Raw genomic sequence first — 14,487 nt, 5'->3', positions numbered from 1 at the left:
TCTGCTTTTGCCTTTAGACAGGCCTCTGTGATTGTCTAGAGAATACATGCTGCCAGAGGCAAGGAATGGACTAGAGAAGCCATTGGATTTTTCATATCTTGTTCTCTTCCTTCCCCATAACTGGAACCCTTCTTTTTCTGAGCAGTTTGAGATCATCTGAGGCCACTTTAAGCAACCTCAGAAATTAGGCATTGCAGTTCTTTGCATGGTCTCTGTGAGGGGGCAGAAAGGGAGAGAGGGGTATAATCTTCTTTGAAAGTCTTTGTGAAGGGCAATCCAAGCAATGCTGTGGCCCTGGGACACCTATTAGGGACCATATGAGAACTCTCTTAAATTTTAATATTTTGTTTTTGATACCTCAATTTTCCAGCATACACTTTACTGTGATGCACATTTTATCTTACCCTTTTCCAGTGCTTTTTTTGGAAAAAAAAATGTGCCGGAACTCGCGTCCCCGCTGGCAGTAAGCACACCAATCCCAAGCTGAGCAGGGAGCAGCAGAGCAGCGTCGCAAGCAGCTGTCTCTCACTATCAGATAGCAGACACAATAGCAGCGTGCAGGCACTATGTTAATGATGTTTGCTGCTGATCTGCTATTCAGTTCAAAATCACTTCGTAAAATCCATTGAAAAAAGGTGCCGGAACACCGTTCCGGTGCATTCTATGACAAAAAAAGCCCTGCCCTTTTCTATTTAAGTTTGGTCAGGTAGGCATGGTTTGATATGTAATGTGGTCCAATGCAGAACCTTCACAATTTAAATATTGCATGGATGTATCTGTTATATTTTGATTATATATATATATATTTAGAACATTTACCAAATGTTCAATTTATACATAGTATGATTAACATACTTGTTTTACATCCACCTGGGTCACAAATCAGTGGTATAACAAAAGATAAATGGTCTGGTGCTTGTGGTAACATGATAGGGTCACATGGATTGCTTACAAAGTAAGTGCTTTTTCGATAATATCATAAGATAGAATACCTGTTTTCCACTTTGCTGTTTGTGTAATATATATGTCACCTTTAACAGAATTGGGTTCCTGATTAAGTACCAAGCAGTTAGTTGTATACTTAACTCTTATTGCTGTGGCTGTATAACTTTTTATCCTGAACAGATAATCAGGATTTACTATAAAATGTTGCAGTGTGGAATGCCATGTCCATTTCCAGGATACTCAGTTTCATTCCCCTCCCTCTCTCCCAGCAAGTCAACCTGCATTCTGTGGCCACTAAGCATGTTCAGTTCTTGCTGAAGTTTTTCCCTCACCTTATTTTGTTTCTAAAGGTTCCCCAACATGCTTACAAACCTTGGGATTTGTCTTTGGTACTTCCTATCTGGATGGATGGATGGTGTACTTTTAGCTTCATAAGAATAAGCACCCAGAAAATTCCAACTGCTTTTTAGTACATATGATTATAACTGCATTAAATTCTCATATGCTATCTCTGAATAATATTAATAAATTACCTAAGACAGAAGTGTGATAATATTCCAAGAATATTAACATACTTTATTTTCTATTGCCATAGCTCCAGTTGAGTTAGGCAGGATATATTAGTACGTTCCAAGGGAAATTTAAAATTAACATCAATAAATTGAAGTGGTATGAATAGATACAACTGGGTGTCAAGTTCAGTGAAAGTCAGGGACCATTTGTTACTCAGGGTGCTTTTGGTTCTTCATCTCTGCCTTGCAATCTAAGCTGCAGCAGTAGTGAAGAATACCATCCTTCCAATCAATCTCATGATTATTACCTAGTAACACTCACTGGTGCCTACATTGCCTTGAAACTAGACTATTGAAGAGCATTTGATAGGAAACTGTCTTTGAAAATTTGTTTGGAAGCTGCACTCATGGAAAATGCAGTGGAAATCAGAAAAATAGTCACTGGTGACGGGAGCAAACTGCTTTTCAAGACAGGAAACAGAAAGATACAATGTTGCCTTTATTTGATTCAAGTTCATGCAAACTGTGCCTAGTGTCCAGTGGCCCTGATGCATAGTCATTATTTCCCTGTTAAGAAACTATATTGAAAGTAGCCTCTTTATTAAAAGACTGTATCTGAATTGACTTCCCCAAGAAGTGAATAATAGTTGTGCATGAGATAAGGCTATACAGTCAGGAAACTGAGAGATGTGTGGCAAAATGGTACCCTGAATTTTAAGAAAACCATACAGTACAGAAAGTATACTGACCTTTTTAACCAATTGCTTATAATCTTCCCCAGACTCTATTGTTCAGAACTTTTAAGGAAGTCAGACATCATTATAGCTATGTGATAATGATCAGAGAATACAACGGGAGAATTTTATTCCATCCTCTTTAACACTGCAAGTTAAGTTGTAACTATCTGCACTAGCTTCTTCATCTTTAGAGCTTATTCTCTGGAACTGGCTGTGTTTTCACCTATATTGGCCCCACAGAAAAGCACCAACATTAACAAACTACTTACAATGAAGTAAACAGAGAACCAAGAGAAGTTGCAGAAATACTTACTGATTTCCAGTAACTGTATAGCACCTATCTAGAGGCTTAACAAAAGCAAGCTGTTTTCCAACTATTAGCATGGTGGACAAGGTAGATTTTAAAATTCTCTTCAGTGGTTTAGGATAGTATATTTTCACAGTTCCAAACAAATTTCTGTTTGAGCTTCACACATTAATTTGTATAAAAGTCTCAACTTCTTTGGTTAAGATTGTCTAGAAGTCTAAGATGTTGCTTAAATATGTAAACATAAAATATATTTGGGTCAGACTAACTTAGGATGCATAAAAGATGCCTTTCCAGTACTCAAGTGAGATGCAAGCTTGCTTTACTGTGTTTGGATGCTACTTTAAGTAATGTATTAATATAGCTAGGCTTCAGGCATAATTGGTGTGTGGAATCGATAATAATAAAAATGACCATGAGTGAAAATTTTCCTACATATATGGGCGGATCTTGGAATTGCTGAACTTACTCCCCTCAAGCTGCACAGCTGACACTGTGTACACATACAAATGTAAAAATATAGTCCTTCAGTGTTCTCTGTATAATTTTGTTTGCCCTTTTTTGGATTGTCTCAGAGTTTGAGGCTTGTGGATTGATGCTCGACACTGTCCATTGTGTATTTGTGATTTGCGTTTTGTAATTAAGGGCAACAATGGGAGTCCATTGGGTCTCGTTATATATAATGGTTGGTTTAATTTGTTTCACTTCTATCTTGTTAATTGTAAATTGATCATTAAGATTTGAATTCTAATCTGTCACTAGGGTTGAGTGAATTGAAGCTAGAGAAATGATCCTGTTTTTAATCACTGATGATGAGAAACAAATTTTATAATTTTGGTGCATATTGCAGTCCATATATTTTAACACTGTTTTTTATGATGTTATAAATATTGTTAAATGACTTTTAGTGTAGTTTTACTGTTTCACTATAATGGATAAATTATATTACCATTTTGGCAACAGTAGGCATCCAACTGTGTGAGTTTAATTGAAGTAAAGAACGCACACCCGGTTGAACTGTTTTTCTGCATGTTCGATTGATGCTGTATTGGATGAGTGCAGTCATTACACTCACAACACTGGGAGTAAAATATTTGCCCAAGCTAAGAGAATCAAAATGCAAATAGAACTTAGCTGAAAAATCAACTGATCTGTGATATTCAGACCCTTTACTGAATTGTCCAGATCTAAATTAAAATTAATAGAATAAACCTCACATTCATTTATAATATTCTAAAATGGCCATTTTTCTGAAAAGTGAAAAGCAGTTGTAATGAACAAAACAAATAGGTTAGAATTAGTATGGGATCTACAAAAGTTGGAGGAACAAAGCTGGCTATAAGCCACCTTTGTACATATCCTAAGTGCTGAATTGATTTTCAGCATCTTCCTCAGTATGGTCAGTTACAGATGCGTTAGGCTATAACTTCCATCATTCTTGTTCAACAAACTTGGAATGATGGAGGTTGTAATCCAACCTTTCTGAATGGCACCAGTTGAGGAAGGCTGAGTTACATAATAGTGCAGTTTTCTGGCTGGTACATTGTTACAGAGACTTGTGTTTTCCAACAGTAGTTGCAATACTACTTCCATTTCAATACTTCCATTGCTATGCCTATATTACAAACAAAATTGTTCCATGTTTTGTTAATAATAATATAAAATCTCTTTGTCGTATCTAGTCCACTCCTGTGCCTAATTAATAGCTGTAAGCCCGCAGAATTCAGTGGGACTTAGATCCCATTAACTATGCCTAAGATTGAAGCATTTTATATCAGCTTCTAGCAAAAGATATAAATAAAAAGTATAACTTTATATCAGGATGTTTCATGCAAAACTAAGATCTCTCTTTAAATTAACTTTTCTTTCCAAAAAATCATTCCAAAGACTTACATTCCTAGCTGCTGCAATAGAACTTACTTTCGCAGAAATCAGCCTTTTTATATTCTCTGTGTTAAAGAAAAATGTTTCTCATGCAGATGTGCACTGGAATTTTATTAAGGTGATGGTGCACCGCATGATAAAATCTGGCAACATCCATCATCAGTGTTCTTAATTCTCTAGGTCTGAAATTGGCCAGCTTAGTCAGGAAAATGATTATGTCTGTGACAGACTTGAGAAGATGCAAAAAAGAAATGATGAATTGGAGGAACAATGTATCCAACATGGAAGGATACATGAGAAAATGAAGCTAAGGTAGGAGGATCTGTTAATTTATTCCTATATGGTTTACTATAACAACCTGGTGGGTCTAGATAAGAGTCCATTGTTTAAATATATATTGTGTAGTTTGCTATAGATAAGGAAAAAGACTATATTAAACATTTGTAGTTATTAAAACTATTAAGCCCAATTAGTTTCATGAATGATTTTAGTCTGTTTCTGGTTTCTGCACTGTTACAGATGTCTTATCTGAATATATACTATTCACATAAATGTGTGTCCTTATTTAAACAACCATCTCATTTCTTTATCAGTCGGTACAATTTTCAGTACTTTTTATTTTAACATTAGTATCTATTGCTTTTTGAACATATTTGTATTTTATTAAATCATTAAAAAGGTAAAATGTTACCATTTAAAGCATTTAATAAAATATTTCAATATACTTTAAAAAATCTTCCCCACTAAGTTGAGGCCAGCATCAGCCATGCACTCGGGGCAAAGACAGAGCAAGCATCATGCTCTCTCTTCTTGGTCAGAACTATGCGAAAAGTAAATGTGAATGCTGGTGAGTCTGTTCTTTCCCCATGCTCCTCTGACTGAGGAGTAGATGGTGATAATAATGAATATGGTTACATCTAACTCTGCGTAATAACAAAGAGTAATAGTTGCTAAAAACTTGCACTGAAGAAATTATCATTATGAAGGCTATTCTCTCCCTTCTCATGCGATTCCTCTTTGTATTCAGGCACAAATGAAACCTTGCTTGTTGCCTCAGAGGCAGCTGACCTTTTCTAACATGCCATCTGCAATCACCCCTACATCTGCTTAAGAAATGCCACTTCTCTAGTTTTTTCCTCTCACTGAATTTCTAAATGTCTTGCTTGCTGTTTATGAATCTTGTCATTTATAATCCTTTGGCCCAATTTCCAGTCCCCTTGGTAATATTCATATCAGAATCTATTAAGTTGTGTTTTAGGAGTCAAATGCTTTATAAACAGCAACATGTTTTTATTTGCTAACTTGGTGATTTATTCTGAGGTATGGGCTCCTACTTTATAAATTGATTCTTAGCTAGCATTCTAGAAACTAGTCCTCATGATGATGTGGATCTTTGCTGCCATTTACTGTAGGTGGGGACTTGTTGATATCAGGTAGCCAAGTAACTTCCAAAGTAGCTTTAGTTATGTTTGCGTCTTTCTCAATGAGACAATGTGGGATCTTGGATGGGTTTCTGATCTAGTAACAGAAAGGCTAAATCTGACTTGTTTCAGCCCTCTTCAGGTTTGTGGAAAAGAAAGAATAGTTTATTCTTCCACTCAGAGTAAAGCAACTTGGAGGATAATTAAGTAATTCAGTTTTTGATCATGTATCTTTTAACCAGATACAATCTGTTCAGGAGATCAAGGTTCTAGTCCCAGCTCAGTCATGAAGACCACTGGGTGACCTTTGGACCAGTCACTGGTCAAATAGGTAAGCCTAACTTGCCGCTCAGAATTATTGCTGTAAGAATAAAATGGAGGAAACGAAGATTATTTAAGCCTCCTTGAGTCCCTTGAAGGGAAAGTGTGGAATATAAATAGTATTAATAAATATAATGAATAAAATAGAGTGTACAGTTCTTGCATAAAAGAGTCCTGTCATATACTATCTGGAGGAAGATTCACCTGATTAAGAAGAGGCAGGGGGAGGGCAGTGCTACAGGCCCCAGCAAGGAACTGGAAACTTTGGCTGACAGCCTTTTTCTGGAAGAGAAACTTTGCTCTTTCTGGACCATTCCTGGACTTCCCCAAGAGCAAAAATTGGAGCTGGAGACAATTCACAAGCAGTGGAAGTTCCCTGCCCTTAAAAGCAGCATGTTAACCTAATTAACCAGCAGTACTGATTTACAAGTAGCAATGCATTAGCCCATCTGGAGTCAGCTGGCTGCTGCAAACAACAGCATTTCAACTCTGGACTGAGCAGATTTATAGACTTTAGCTATCTACCTGTACCATTCTCTTGAACACCCCTGCCTTACCTGCAGTTTGGGTACATTGGAACCTGTGGATTGGCCTGTGTTTCTTGTTTTCTCATTCTTGACAGTTTCTCAGCCTTGACCAGGGAACTTGCTGGCCTAGGAGCAAGATAGCTCATACAGTCTCCTTCCAGAACAGATGAATCAAGTCAGTTTTAGCCCAGGTTAGCCCTGGTAAGGCAGAAAACATGGCAATCACTCCCTTCTCACAATGTATTAAACTCTAGTATAGCCAGTAATTCCCAAGTGTTTGTGTGCTAGTGACCACAAGTGGATGCCTGTGTTCAGACCTTACCACTTAACCTGACAGGATCAAGAAGAGGAGGGTAGGGCTGGGGAGGCTGGTATAGGGGCAGGTGACCCACATAGCCCTGTGCCTACTTGCATCTTAAAATATCTGCTATAGAAAGATTTCAAATTGGAGAGAATTTTTGTCTCAATAATTTTGTTACATCTGAAGAAGATCATAAAGACTTGCTAGGTACACATGGAGATAGGTAGTTTTTCAGGTACTCTAGTCAAAACCATGCAAAGCTTTAATGGTCTGAGTAACACCCAGACATATATTTGGGACCAGTTCATTTGGTGTAGTCCCTCTGTGATATACTCCAGTACCATCCACTACCAGTTAGCAATCTTTCAGTTGTATTCTGAGCTAACTGAAGTTTCCAGCCTTCAACTGTAATTTCACGTGAAATGCATTTCCATAGCCAAATTGGAGGTTCTGAGGGTCTAACTTTCAAAAGCCAGGCTGTTCCTATCCAGTCTAAGTTGCTCAAAGACATTCAGTCACATGGAGGTGGCCTGTGCCTTGACTGATAAAAACACACATGCAGGCTACATACCTAATCCTTTGGGGCAGTGCAGCCCACTCTAGAATAGGCTAAGCACCACTTACCTGAGTAAATGAGCCACCTTGTCAGGGTTAAGATTCACTTTCTTGAGTATACCCCAGGCGCTGAATTTGCACCCTATTGCTCCATCTGAATTTGATGCAAAGGACAAATAGCGTTGGCTGTCATCCACATATTGAGGACACATCACTCAGCAGTTTTATGTTAAGGTAAAATAGCATGGCTGATAGAATACTGATGGCAGTGCTCCTAGTTTAAACAGAGGAATACTATGACTAGGGGTTTCAAAAAGTGCTGAAGGACAAAAATACAGGTGGTTTGCCAGCTTTGGGCAGTTCTCTTGTCCACATCCTCCAGCCTTAATATCTGAAAGTCATCAACTATGACAGTGAATTGCTACCATTATTTCTTCAGTGCAATCACTGGAGTAAGCTTGATAAAGTAAAGTAAGCTTGATAAGAACATAAAAAGAGCTAGGCTTGACCAGACCAGAAGCACATCTAGTCCAGAGTTCTATGCATGCAGTGGTTTAGCAACTACCTAAGTACAATTCCACTCATGTTCTCCCGCAACCAGAATGCATAGGCATACTGCCTCATGACTAGTATCTATTCATAACCTATCTACCATGTCCGGCCGTGGATAATGAGCTCTCATTTATGTTTGGTCAGACTCATCATGAGTTCTACCCTAAAAGAAGGAGGAAGGTCTTAAGCATTTTAATTTATTGCTTAGAAATTTTAAAATATGCAGGGATGCTGGACCATACCCAGTACTGGTGGGGCCTGAACACACCTATGCACATACACTTGTGACACACACACACAAAGATGCAGCAGTAACTTTAACCTTGATTCCATTCCAATGTCCTGCAGCAAGTTTGTTGTGGTTATAGAAGTTGCTTCAGGGTCACTCGGGAAGAAGGACTAAAGCTTTGCCTACCAGTGACTCTGACTGATAGTGCTGCTTCTTTGATGCCATTAATGGTGCAGAAACATGAATTTCTGCCACTTTGGGTCATTACCAGGTGATGGAGGCTAAACCCTCTTCTTCTTTTCAGAAATGCAGTTTGGGGGTGAAAATCTGTCAGATTTTCTCACCTGGTCTCCAGCTTGCTTTCTCTTTGTGCTTATCCCAACTCATGCCAAGCATTCATGTGAGTGTCCAGCAGAAAACGAGTCCATTACGTAGGTATAACTAGTGAGGCCAGCTTGTGCACAACTCACCTGCTGCCCGAACACCCACTATGCAAGTGGAGTTTGGCTTCCATGCATGTGACTTGAAGGCTTTGTGTACTTTGTACAAGAATTATTCAGCACAATGAAGGGGCTCAATAGCATTCCTGTTTGTGGAGTGGTCTTGACTTGGCTCACTTCCTAGATTAGGGCCGAGTGTGGGAAAGATAATCTAATGAGTTCAAGAGAGCTGGATTCTGGCTGGATTGGTGCATCCCTAATTAGAGCTTCTCCTGCTAGCAACCCAGAGTTCATCAGTGCTTTCTTACCACTTTTACTTTCATGGAAGTGCATTGGTTTATGTTTCTGAGTAGCAGCAGGCAACTCCTAGCAACTTGAGGGGCATTGCTGCCTTTGATAAGTGCCCTTGTACTAATTCCTCAAGTGGTTGTTGCCTTTCAATGGAGATTGTGTATCTCACTGATGTATCTCTGACATCTAGCATTCTCGGTTTAACTGAGAAATCTATTTGACGGAGGGAAAAAAAGAAATATATTAAGAATTCCATTGCAACTAAATCAATGTCTGTTTGTATCTACTATTTTCATTGATTGATTGATTTACACAATGATTTGTGAGTTGCCTTTCAACCCAGAAAAAGTCCACAAGGGTACATACAATTTAAAAATTAATAATAGTATAATAAATTAAAAACATGAGGAAATACTTATTTAGAAGTATTGGCACGAGGCAACCTCTCTGTGGAGCACATTCCATAAGCAGGGCACCATTGCAGAAAAGGCCCTTGTCCAGGTAGCCACCCTCCTAATCTCTTTCAAGGAGGGCTTCCAAAGAAGGATCTCTGACCCAGATCTTAAGGGGCAGGCAGGGACATAGGGAAGGAGGCGCTCCTTTGGATATCCAGTCTAACCTCCCTAGGAAGAGAGTTCTACAGAATGGATACTTCCAAAAATAGTGGAGGAACCTTCCCATTTTCTAACCAACTTATCCTGTCTTGTTGCAGGAGCTTCCAGGTCATAAACTATGACAGGAGACAGCTTTCAGATATCCTAACCACAAACCATTTAGAAAACCTTGGATTGTGCTTGGGAACAAATTGGAAGCCAGTACAATAGAATATGGTAAATGGACCATGTACCAGAAAGCAAATCTGACAATTACATTTTTCAGTAGCTACAGTTTCCGAACACTCCTCAAGACAAAGCTCTCCAGAGAGGTCCGCCTGGCGCCGTCGTTATTTGTTTTTCGGCGCCAGGCTAAGACCTTTTTATTCAAACAATATTTTAACAACGTTTAATATTTATAGGTTTTAATTGTGCAGCTGAGGTGTTTCCAGGTTTTAACTGTATTTGTATTATATTTATTTATATATTTGTGTGAGCCATCCCGAGGCTATATAGCAAGGGGACGGCATACAAAAACTCTAAATAAATAAATGAAAGATTGTATTGGGTTAGCGTTAGCGTTATTTACAGTAGTCTAAATAGTGATTGATTAAATCATCACTCAGTGTGGTCAGATCTACTTTTTCTGGGAAAGGGGCAAACGTGGCACACGAACTGAAGCTGCACAAAGACACCCAAAGACATTCATGACCACTGCAGCCACCACACTCACCAGGTACAGTGCTGGCTCCAGAGGTATTCTGTTCTTACCTTGAAAAACCAGATGCCTATGCCAAGTGCACAACTAGAACATGAGCACAATAATATTCCTATTCATGTTCCACAATAACATGTGGAGGCATTTTATGTCTGACATTGCAGTTAATTGAAGTTAATACATAGTCACCATAGTCCTGACTGATAGCCTTATTCCCCATAAACATTCCTAATCATCTTTTAATGCTTTCATCTTGTACTATTGAATTTCATAGTTTAACTATGCTCTGTACAGGAAATACTTTTGGGAGGGGGGTTGTTCTGACATTTAGCTTTACTAGTAGCATTAGATTACTCATTCCATATTGATCAGACTGTATTCCTATTAGCATGTCTATTGTCTTCACACTACCTCAGCAAGTTGAGGTTCAATCCAGACAGGAACTAAGATGATGTCTTGTCTTGTCTGAGTTTCAACTTGTTAGTCCATGGCCAGTCACTGTGTTTATATCAGTAGAAACTTGGTTTGTATTGATGTTGAAAATTGGGTTCAAAGCAGCAGCTGAGAGGTCCAGAAAAAACAGTAGGGATGCACTCCCCCTTACTAGTTCCTAGTGTAGACTGTCAACCAAGGCAATCAAGACGAAAATTGAGCCCAGATTGGAAAGGATCTACATAATCAGCTTCATCTAAGAAAATTTGGGGTATGGTTGCCACCATTTGTTCTAGAACCTGTTTTTGTTTTTTTAAGGAAATGTTAGAGACAGACAGATTAATTATGAGGGACAGTTTATTGCATCCAGTGTTTTGTATTGTATTGCTTTGTTTTTTGCAACACTGCATCCCATGGGGCTTACTCTAATTTATGTAGGTATTTTTAATTTGCAAAAGGAAGGGGAAGGGTAGTTGAATAATTCATAACAGGTCTTCTTTTGTGAGAGTGCAGGCTGCAATCATGCACATAATAGCTTTGTACCACTTTTAACTGCAAGAATCATATTGTAGCTCTATATTCAGTGATAGGTCCAGGTGTGATAGTAAGCAAGAATTTGTTCTGCATTGCTTTTATAAATGCAAAATGAATGAATTAATTCTAAACCAGATCTCCATTCATTAAGGGCAGTAGAACATTTTCTGTTTTCAGAATTTTCCAGAAAACCAGTGTGCTGGCAGAGAGGCAAAAATTTGCCAGCTCATGCTGCTTCATGAGCCCAGCATTACACACATTTCCAAGTTCTCAGCTTTCTGGCCCTGTGTTGTTAGAACCACCAAAAAATAAGTTCTGAAATACCTACCTCATGGTTAGCGGCTGAATCTAGCGGCCAAATGGTAGAGTCAGTCTGTACAACTTTGCTCAGATTGGTAATGCTTTTTTTTTAAATCTTGCTTAGAGCACAGAAAAAGTCTTTTCTCCAGTGTACTAAATAATATAGTTAGTCAACAAACAGAACAGCATTGGTATAAAAGTGCCATTGGTGGGGGACAGTTAAAAATGTGAATTATAGCATTTAAAAAACAAACTTTTTTTTTTCATCTGTAAGCCACCCAGGAAGCTGTGTGGCTAATGGGGTGGGCTAAAAATCAAATAAATAATAGTTTTAAATCAGTATATGAGACAGTGCCACATATTTATACTTAATACAGGCTGTTTCCTTAGTACAGGAGTGACTAAAACATGCCTGTTTGAATAATTAGCCAATCCTTGATCAGTTGCACTAGCTGATCATTTTCCTGATATGTGCACCTCTAAAACAGGGTTTTACAATCTAAGTGGTTCCTATTGCTTGCTGCATATCTATGTGCATGATTAATACTTGATGCATGCATTTAAAAAAAGGGCTTCTAACGCCTACTTGATCTCTTTTGAGTACCATAGTTCAAAGGAAAGGCCTAGAGGATTGCCATTTGGGGGCAGATGTGTGTCTATTCCTTGGGCATCAGTGGCTTCAAGTTAACAATTAAAAAAGTTACAGCCATCTGTGTAACAAGGCAGTGGAGAGCTTCACTCGCCTGTTACTATAAATAAGAAGGAATCTTGTCTGACTTTATAGATGTTAGATTTATAAAGACTCAGTGTGTCAAACCCTAACTGTGTGCCATGCTGCTGGGATGTGTTGGCAGCCAAGTACCTGGAGTGGCCTTTCTTTCAGACATTTTAGGGGAAGCACAGCATTTTTGGAAAACTGTCTCTCTTTGGCAGAACATGTGAGATAAGACATAATTTTAAAAAAAAGTACCTTATCTAAGGGAGTTGACTGATTTTCCCTCCTTCCCTCTACCTAGCTACTCTGTGTAAGTTTAATAATATTCAGTCAAACTTTAATTTTTATCGGATCAACATAAAACAGCTCAGTAAAATCATAGACATATTTATTTATACACGTATTTATTTAAAATGTGTTTATCCTGTCCTTTCTGAAATGCTCAGGATGGCTTACAATCATAAATAATACTATAATAATTCAAGAATATAGTGATTAAAAGTATAAATAATGAACAAACATAAACCGAACACTTCATAAAACTAAAGAAAAGAAGGAAAAGAAGAAAAGAAAGTGCAACTGTGGACAGCTCTTAAAACATCTGAAATCCTTTTTTACTTATTAAAATGTTGGCCAAATAAAAAGGTCTTTACCTGGCACCAGAAGGAGTATAAGGTCTGTAGGAGTGTAAGCTGCCTAGACCTTCCTAGGTGCCTTACAAATGGTGGCAATACATTGCTTTTATCAGTATAAATATTATTATTTAAATATTTATACAAATCAAAAGGCTGACACTGTTGAGAAAATGTGCTGTGGATTAATACAATGTAGATATTGTACAATCTATTGACAGGTAGCTGCTTAGATATAATCAGTATATTGAAATAAAAATCTTGGGGCTTGCTCCAGTCTACCATGTGTCCAGTCTACCATATGTATAGCTCTCACATAGAGAATTCCAGAAGATCAAAAAGAGCAATTAAACTCTATTTTCTTCCTGACATGGTAGCACAAACAAGCAGCACGATCAGCTTCTAGAAGAAATGAGGAATTTGTTTACACCTCCCATATCTCCATCCATCCATCCTTTTTACCCTGATAACAAGTAATTTCTACTTTGCTGCGCATATATATGCGTAGATAGGAAGAAACAGGATTATGTTTAGTCTACAAGAAACTATCCCATTGAAGGTGTGGCACCTGTGCTGGACTGAATTTCACCCCGCAATTTTATTACATGTTTAAATTCTGCAACAAATCTCTCCTACTCCCAAATGATCTCATAGACTGATATTTTAACAAAGCTGCTTCAGCACTTCAGATTCCCCCCTCCCCTTTCTCAAATACATAGGGTTGGGGGAGAGATTGTTTGTTTGTTTACTTGTTTTAATGTCTATGGCTTCAATCCAAAGGCCTGTGAGCAGAAGGAGAAAATGGATTAACACTGTTCAATAAAATATTATACCAGATATTATAGTTATTAAAGTACAGTGCAATAATATATCAGGAATTGCATGATGAATTAAAACAGTGAATAAGGAAAATACAGTCTGGTAAATCTGAGCTGCATATAGATCATGAGAATGAGCTTACATAAATTAGTTGATAACAGTCCTTTCATGAGTACATGAAATTTTTCACTAGCGGCACAACATTTTTGGGTCTAATTCAATATGCTCTTGCATGCAATACAGAATATTTGCTTATTATGTTAGACTTAGAGAGGAGTTACACGTAAAAGTTGGTCTTTCATCCTAGTTGAGATGGACACAAAGAGATTATGTGCCTAATAACAAGCTGGTAAATAAAATGTTAAAAAATACTGTTTATTATGTCCTACAGGATCTGGTGTGAGTTTTGCATAGGAATGTTGTTATATGTGAGCAGGGATTCTATTCGTGCTGGTACTTATCTCAGTACTATCAGGAACATTACATAAATGAACATTGTTGTAAAAATGCTTTTTCTAAACCATTTTTACAGTTTGTGCCTAGATAGATGAGAAGAGCTGACTGCAAATGAATTGCTTAATATACTGATGAGGTAGGTTTTTTCCTAGCTGCTAAATAATAGCATTTCATTGTGACAATGTATTTTAAAAGCTGACAGTGTTAATAGTATTAAAATACATTCTCTGCAATTTCTACAGTGTGGCTAGCTTCTGAATTTTTAC

The 14,487-nt window shown here is 37.8% G+C and overlaps 1 protein-coding gene across 12 annotated transcripts in view; it reads left to right on the top strand.

Annotated features, from left to right (window-relative positions):
• The window catches only part of SDCCAG8 (SHH signaling and ciliogenesis regulator SDCCAG8), a 138,779-nt gene that overhangs the window by 77,908 nt on the left and 46,384 nt on the right, over positions 1-14,487 (top strand). For 9 of the 12 annotated variants that reach the window (XR_006413677.1, XR_006413676.1, XM_044419513.1 and 6 more), the window contains exon 16: positions 4,566-4,697. Coding sequence is in view for 10 of the 12 variants with exons in the window: in XM_044419513.1 (XP_044275448.1) it covers positions 4,566-4,697 (132 nt within the window). In the remaining 2 variants the exon portion in view is untranslated. Of the gene's footprint in view, positions 1-4,565; positions 4,698-6,048; positions 6,921-14,297; positions 14,358-14,487 lie in introns of those variants that run through there. The other 3 variants (XM_044419537.1, XM_044419532.1, XM_044419523.1) reach the window with 2 other exon arrangements.

This window comes from Varanus komodoensis, unplaced genomic scaffold (genome assembly GCF_004798865.1).
Source record: "Varanus komodoensis strain SLA01 unplaced genomic scaffold, ASM479886v1 scaffold1, whole genome shotgun sequence".
Taxonomy (NCBI): domain Eukaryota; kingdom Metazoa; phylum Chordata; class Lepidosauria; order Squamata; family Varanidae; genus Varanus; species Varanus komodoensis.
Note: the sequence above shows the minus strand (reverse complement) of the source record. Positions and strands in the feature narration are given on the sequence as shown.